Here is an 8,170-nt window from a genome sequence, read left to right as displayed (position 1 = left end):
ATTACAGCCTTGCGGACCTTTGGCATTCTAGTTGTCAATTTGTTGAGGTAATCTGAAGAGATTTCACCCCATGCTTCCTGAAGCACCTACCACAAATTGGAAATGGCTTGATGGGCACTTCTTACGTACCATACGGTCAAGCTGCCCCCACAACAGCTCAATAGAGTTGAGATACGGTGACTGTGCTGGCCACTCCATTATAGACAGAATACCAGCTGACTGCTTCTTCCCTAAATAGTTATTGCATAGTTTGGAGCTGTGCTTTGGGTCATTGTCCTGTTGTGGGAGGAAATTGGCTCCAATTAAGCTCCGTCCACAGGGTATGGCATGGCGTTGCAAAATAGAGTGATAGCCTTCCTTCTTCAAGATCCCTTTCACCCTGTACAAATCTCCCACTTTACCACCACCAAAGCAGCCCCGGACCATCACATTGCCTCCACCATGATGACAGATGGCGTCAAACACTCCTCCACCATCTTTTCATTTTTTCTGCATCTCACAAATGTTCTTCTTTGTGATCCGAACACCTCAAACTTAGATTCGTCTGTCCATAACACTTTTCTCCAATCTTCCTCTGTCCAGTGTCTGTGTTCTTTTGCCCATCTTAATCTTTTCTTTTTATTGGCCAGTCTGAGATATGGCTTTTTCTTGCATCTCTGCCTAGAAGGCCAGCATCCCGGAGTCGCCTCTTCACTGTTGACGTTGAAACTGGTTTTGCGGGTACTACACTGCTCAAAAAAATAAAGGGAACACTTAAACAACACAATGTAACTCCAAGTCAATCACACTTCTGTGAAATCAAACTGTCCACTTAGGAAGCAACACTGATTGACAATAAATTTCACATGCTGTTGTGCAAATGGTATAGACAACAGGTGGAAATTATAGACAATTAGCAAGACACCCCCAATAAACGAGTGGTTCTGCAGGTGGTGACCACAGACCACTTCTCAGTTCCTATGCTTCCTGGCTGATGTTTTGGTCACTTTTGAATGCTGGCGGTGCTTTCACTCTAGTGGTAGCATGAGACGGAGTCTACAACCCACACAAGTGGCTCAGGTAGTGCAGCTCATCCAGGATGGCACATCAATGCGAGCTGTGGCAAGAAGGTTTGCTGTGTCTGTCAGCGTAGTGTCCAGAGCATGGAGGCGCTACCAGGAGACAGGCCAGTACATCAGGAGACATGGAGGAGGCCGTAGGAGGGCAACAACCCAGCAGCAGGACCGCTACCTCCACCTTTGTGCAAGGAGGAGCAGGAGGAGCACTGCCAGAGCCCTGCAAAATGACCTCCAGCAGGCCACAAATGTGCATGTGTCTGCTCAAACGGTCAGAAACAGACTCCATGAGGGTGGTATGAGGGCCCGACGTCCACAGGTGGGGGTTGTGCTTACAGCCCAACACCGTGCAGGACGTTTGGCATTTGCCATAGAACACCAAGATTGGCAGATTCGCCACTGGCGCCCTGTGCTCTTCACAGATGAAGCAGGTTCACACTGAGCAAGTGACAGACGTGACAGAGTCTGGAGACGCCGTGGAGAACGGTCGGCTGCCTGCAACATCCTCCAGCATGACCGGTTTGGCGGTGGGTCTGTCATGGTGTGGGGTGGCATTTCTTTGGGGTGCCGCACAGCCCTCCATGTGCTCGCCAGAGGTAGCCTGACTGCCATTAGGTACCGAGATGAGATCCTCAGACCCCTTGTGAGACCATATGCTGGTGCGGTTGGCCCTGGGTTCCTCCTAATGCAAACAATGCTAGACCTCATGTGATTGGAGTGTTTCAGCAGTTCCTGCAAGAGGAAGGCATTGATGCTATGGACTGGCCCGCCCGTTCCCCAGACCTGAATCCAATTGAGCACATCTGGGACATCATGTCTCGCTCCATCCACCAACGCCACGTTGCACCACAGACTGTTCAGGAGTTGGCGGATGCTTTAGTCCAGGTCTGGGAGGAGATCCCTCAGGAGACCATCTGCCACCTCATCAGGAGCATGCCCAGGCATTGTAGGGAGGTCATACAGGCACGTGGAGGCCACACACACTACTGAGCCTCATTTTGACTTGTTTTAAGGACATTACATCAAAGTTGGATCAGCCTGTAGTGTGGTTTTCCACTTTAATTTTGAGTGTGACTCCAAATCCAGACCTCCATGGGTTGATAAATTGGATTTCCATTGATTATTTTTGTGTGATTTTGTTGTCAGCACATTCAACTATGTAAAGAAAAAAGTATTTAATAAGATTATTTCATTCATTCAGATCTAGGATGTGTTATTTTAGTGTTCCCTTTATTTTTTTGAGCAGTATATTTAATGAAGCTGCCAGTTGAGGACTTGTGAGGCGTCTGTTTCTCAAACTAGAAACTCTAATGTACTTGTCCTCTTGCTCAGTTGTGCACTGGGGCCTCCCACTCCTCTTTCTATTCTGGTTAGAGCCAGTTTGCGCTGTTCTGTGAAGGGAGTAGTACATAGCATTGTACGAGATCTTCAGTTTCTTGGCAATTTCTCGCATGGAATAGCCTTCGTTTCTCAGAACAAGAATAGACTGACTAGTTTCGGAAGAAAGTTATTCGTTTCTAGCCATTTTGAGCCTGTAATTGAACCCACAAATGCTGATGCTCCAGATACTCCATTAAACACCAACTGTTTACAGCTACAATAGTCATTTACAACAATAACATTGTCTACACTGTATTTCTGATCAATTTGTTGTTATTTTAAAATGGACAAAAACAAGGACATTTTTAAGTGACCCTGTACTTTTGAACGGTAGTGTACAAAAGCTGTTGCTACTCTGTTTATCTTATATCCTGATGCCTAGTCTCCTTCCCCCTATACATATCTACCTCCATCACTCCAGTATCCCTGTCCCCTTCCCCCTATACATATCTACCTCCATCACTCCAGTATCCCTGTTCCCTTACCCCTATACATATCTACCTCCATCACTCCAGTATCCCTGTCTCCTTCCCCCTATACATATCTACCTCCATCACTCCAGTATCCCTGTACACTGTTAATATGGTACTGACCCTGTATGTGTGTGTGTGTATGTATGTATGTATGTATGTATATGTATGTATGTGTGTATATATATATATATATAGTATGCTTACTAACTTTCTCATTCTTATTTTAATTTCTCATGTTTTTGTTCTATGTTAATTTTAGTATAACATTGTTATCGATTACTGCATAGTTGGGTTTAAAACTTGAAAATAGAATCCAGACATTAAAACAGAAATCAGCAATATTAATAAAATGTATTGAACTCGTTAGAAAGTTAATCATCAAACATGATTCATATTTTTCCTGCAACTTTTTGAAAACGACACAGGGACTGTCCATCTGTCTCTCTGTCTCAGTCTCTGTCTGTGTCTGTAGGAGCGATCCATTTTCGTGAACGGGGTGTTGTACCTAATAATCTGTCCTGTGAGAGTGTGTCTACACTTGGTGTAGCAGTTAGCGGTGTAGCAGTTAGCGATGATGCTAATGACAACCTTCTTCTGGTAGAGAAGGAAAAGCAAAGTAGGTTATGCCTACCTGGTAGAATGACATCATGATTATTTACGTCATTCCAGTGGGTATTTGTTTAGCAAACTCTGCAATCACATGAGCGCTACAGAAATACTACTAACCAAGACTCTGACTGGTGCACAGTGGAATTATAGGGTAACTACACCCCAAAATCAGACCTCAAAAGTGGTATCTTGATGTGGTTTAAGCATCGTTGTGGACTTAAATCCTGCATTATTTGGGGGGGGGGATTTGCTATTTAAGTGTGCTTTTTAAAGCGAAAAACTGAAGAAAAAAAACTGAAACCTGGAAAAAAACGAATTTGCGGAATGTTTAGGGCCCTTGGGATGTTCAAGAGGGTGCAACCTTCAGAGAAAGTATAGACGGAAATGTGTAGTAGTATATTATTGTCTATTTGTGTCTTGTTGCTTGATGTATGAAATATTCTAATGGACAATAAAATGTTCTATTCTATTGTTGTTGTTTTTTTACAGCCTGTAGTCTCGTCCTCTTCGTCCCAGGACCGTTCCCACGGCAACCTGCGTCGCCAGGCAACCTACCCCCCCGGCCCCACCTCCCACTACACCTTCCAGGAAGTGCCCTCTCTAGGCTCTGCCCCTAGTCTATACACCTTCCCTGCGTCCGCTGCGCTAGCCTCTGCCTCCCAGCTCCTGGTGCGTGGTCACCCCTCCACCTATGCCCCACCCACCGTCCCTTGCGGTACCTCGGGATTGGTCCGGAGGGATGCAGGAACCAGGAAGGAGTCTTCGGTGGTGGGGGGGGTTGTGATGGGTCTTCCTGCAGCTTATCAACACCAGTTTACTACCGGATCCCTTAGTGTCGCGCCACACGCTGAGACCTACAGCGTATACCAGCTCAGCCCTCGACGGCTGGGACAGTACCCCTACTTGTGATGAGAGATGATACTGGATGTAGAGAGGGGGGGGCAAGGGTGGGAGTGATGATGAGTAGGACTATGACCCAGTCATACCGAGGTATTCGCGCACACACACACACACACACACACACACTGAAGGGGCAATAAGACCCACAGCTTCACCATGTTGATGAATCTGGGTGAAGTAGGGAAGGAAGGAGTAACAAATGTAACATTTGCACTACTGCATTTGATTTACTGTTAAGCAGTGGTTCACATCAAACTGGTTTAACTTTCCCGCCTATTTTACTACATTTTTAAAAAACATTCTGTGTATTTAAGGGTATTTTTAATATTGTACTGTTATTTTTATTTTTTTTCCCCCAGCAGAAAAAAAAAAGTGTAATTGTTTTTTGTTGTTTTATCCCTGTTTTAATTGGATGCAGAATGAGTTAGTGTGATGATAGGCCAAATATATTATTATATATTGTGTTAATAAAATAAAAAAAAGAAGGCTTTTATGTTTTAAAAGGGGGCTAGTCTCGTTCTCTAGTAGTGTAGTCAGTCAGCTGAAACATGCGGAATACTGCAGATGGAATCAGGTTTCTATACCGTACATAAAACATGTATGGCTCTGGCATGCCTCTCTATTCTACATGGCAGAAATGTATTGTGTATAACAGATATGCTGGTCTGTGTGCATTCTGTAACGTTAGTTTCCTGAGTAGGCCCTCGCTGTTGTTTCCTTACATTAGGAGGTCCTAGAAAGGCCCTGGCTAGAGAGATGCTAGCTAAACTAAAGAAGATTGTAGCACGGCACGCTAGAGAGATGCTAGCTATTAGCTAACCTAAAGAAGATTGTAGCACGGCACGCTAGAGAGATGCTAGCTATTAGCTAACCTAAAGAAGATTGTAGCACGGCACGCTAGAGAGATGCTAGCTATTAGCTAACCTAAAGAAGTTCTAAAGGTGATCCTAGTATCTTTTAGCATGGCAGACTTGCTCAAGATGTTAGCTATTAGCTAACCCCGGGTATGGGAAACTGGCGGTCATGCAGCCCGCTGCCTCCTTTTTGAAGGCCTGCGGACCAATTTCACCAACAAACAAATAAGGAACTCAGTTGGGGTCTCAACTTACTGTTGAGTTAAAATAATACCTTTTACTTACCTGTTTTCTTTATTGTGAGTTTCTTTAAATTATGATTTGTCGTTAATGTGAGTTGTCGGGGGAGAGAGAGATTGTTGTTTAACTTAACTCATGAGTATGCTGTACATGTATGTAGTCTATTCTGTCACCGCCTGGTAAAGACACTATAATCTTCACACCACCATAGCTGGGTTCAAACACTATTTGAAATCTTTCAAATACTTTTACAAGGTTTGCTTTAGCTCACCTGGAGTACCAGGTAGGCAGGGTTTACACTTTTATGACTTTTCTATTGGTTCCATTGCAACAAGGCACAGTCAATTAAGCACAGTTTTAAATTATTTCAAATAGTATTTAAGCATAGCTCACTCTTGAGAGTTTTAATATTTTTCTGACTGTGATTGCAGAATGTATTTATGAGGCTGAATGATAATTCGGCCAGAAACGACTTTAGAAACTCAATTAATTGAAGTAACAACAACTTGAAAACAAGACTTTTATGGAAAACGATTTGGTTCTCCTCTGTTTTAAAGTGCACAATGCATTTAGTAATCAAGTTATTGGTGAGGATAATGTCAACCCAAATCAATCCACAACAACCCAACCACTGTTTTCAAATAAATGAACCATAATTCCTCATGTCTTGACTCTTTATTCTAAAGAATTATAACCGATCACAGATAATGTTGAACGTCCGCTATTTTCAACCCACTGCTACTTTTACCCGATTCATCTTAAACCCTAAAGTCTGTGATTCGAAAAACAACAAAATGTCCACCCGCCACTTGATGATATCAAATTCAGTGTAGAGCCTGTTGGGCTGTGGAGTCTGGCTGTTGGGCTGTGGAGTCTGACCGTTGTGGGCTGTGGAGTCTGGCCGTTGGGCTGTGGAGTCTGGCTGTGGAGTCTGACCGTTGGGCTGTGGAGTCTGGCCGTTGGGCTGTCTGGCCGTTGGGCTGTGGAGTCTGGCCGTTGGGCTGTGGAGTCTGGCCGTTGGGCTGTGGAGTCTGGCCGTTGGGCTGTGGAGTCTGGCCGTTGGGCTGTCTGGCCGTTGGGCTGTGGAGTCTGGCTGTGCAGTCTGTGGAGTCTGGCCGTTGGGCTGTCTGGCCGTTGGGCTGTGGAGTCTGGCTGTGCAGTCTGTGGAGTCTGGCCGTTGGGCTGTCTGGCCGTTGGGCTGTGGAGTCTGGCTGTGGAGTCTGGCCGTTGGGCTGTGGAGTCTGGCCGTTGGGCTGTGGAGTCTGACCGTTGGGCTGTGGAGTCTGGCCGTTGGGCTGTGGAGTCTGACCGTTGGGCTGTGGAGTCTGACCGTTGGGCTGTGGAGTCTGGCTACCAGTAGCTAGCTTCCCACTATCTAGACTGATGAAAGGCGGCCTTCCCTGTAGCTCAGTTGGTAGAGCATGGTGTTTGCAACGCCAGGGTTGTGGGTTCGATTCCCACGGGGGGCCAGCACAGGGAAAAAAAAATACAATGTATGAAATGTATGCATTCACTACTGTAAGTCGCTCTGGATAAGAGCGTCTGCTAAATGACCGTAAATGTAAAATGTAAACAAAAAAACAGAGTTGCAAATTGGGCACAGAGCCATCCCACTGGGCACACACTAGTTATATCAACATTGTTTCCAAGTACTTTCAATTAAATTATGTTAAACCAATGTGGAATGGACTTTGAATTGACTTCTGTGACCAGTGGGATGGGTTCCATACTTGTGAACATTAGAATTGTTTTTACATTTAAACTGTTTCTCCATCTCAAAATGTCTGGACGGCAAGAAGCTCGGCTCCAGTGATGTACTGGGCCGTACGCACTGCCCTCTGTAGCGCCTTGCGGTTGGATGCCAAGCAGGTGCCGTGCCAGGCGGTGATGCAGCCAGTCAACATGCTCTCAATGGTGCAGCTGTAGAACGTTTTGAGGATCTGAGGACCCATGCCGAATAAGCACACACCCCTGAGATGGCCCCCCCGTATTGAGGATCAGAGTGGCGGATGTGTTGTCGCCTACCCTCACTACCCGGGGATGACCCGTCAACATATTCTGCAGAGTTGTGGATGTTTTGCACAATTTATTACGTCCAGCAATAGAGTACCACAGTATGAGTCATAATACCCATAAAAACTTGTCTGAGAGAGATTTAAAAGGTTATCAAAACGTCAATGCCAGGGTAAGCTTACACAAAATACAACCCTTATTTTAAGTGTTTGAATGGTGGAAAAACGATTTGAATAATTTCCCTCTTTGACCATTAGGTTTTATGGGTACTATGATACTTCCACTGCAGGGCTCTGTGGCTCAATGGATAAGTGGAGTCTGATCTCTCTCAATTAAATTCAAATGGCTTTATTGGCATGGGAAACATATGTTAACATTGCCAAAGCAAGTGAAATAGATAAACAAAAGTGAAATAATCAATCAAAAAACAAACAGTAAACATTACACTCACAAGTTCCAAAGGAATAGAGACATTTCAAATGTCATATTATGGCTATATGCAGTGTTATAACAATGTGCAAATAGTTAAAGTACAAAAGAGAAAATAAATAAACATAAATATGGGTTGTATTTATAATGGTGTTTGTTCTTCACTGGTTGCCCTTTTCTTTTAGCAACAGGTCTTGCTGCTGTGATGTCACACTGT

At 44.6% G+C, this 8,170-nt stretch overlaps 1 protein-coding gene across 3 annotated transcripts in view; it reads left to right on the top strand.

Annotated features, from left to right (window-relative positions):
* The window catches only part of LOC106566221 (homeodomain-interacting protein kinase 1), a 41,670-nt gene extending 35,496 nt beyond the window's left edge, over positions 1-6,174 (top strand). For all 3 annotated transcript variants that reach the window (XM_014134097.2, XM_014134096.2, XM_014134098.2), the window contains exon 17: positions 4,007-6,174. In XM_014134097.2, coding sequence (XP_013989572.2) covers positions 4,007-4,426 — 420 coding nt within the window. In that variant the 3' untranslated portion in view covers positions 4,427-6,174. The remainder of the gene's footprint in view (positions 1-4,006) is intronic.
* Positions 6,175-8,170: the final 1,996 nt, after the last annotated feature.

This window comes from Salmo salar, chromosome ssa12 (genome assembly GCF_905237065.1).
Source record: "Salmo salar chromosome ssa12, Ssal_v3.1, whole genome shotgun sequence".
NCBI lineage: Eukaryota > Metazoa > Chordata > Actinopteri > Salmoniformes > Salmonidae > Salmo > Salmo salar.
This window is presented reverse-complemented; position numbering and strand designations above follow the sequence as displayed.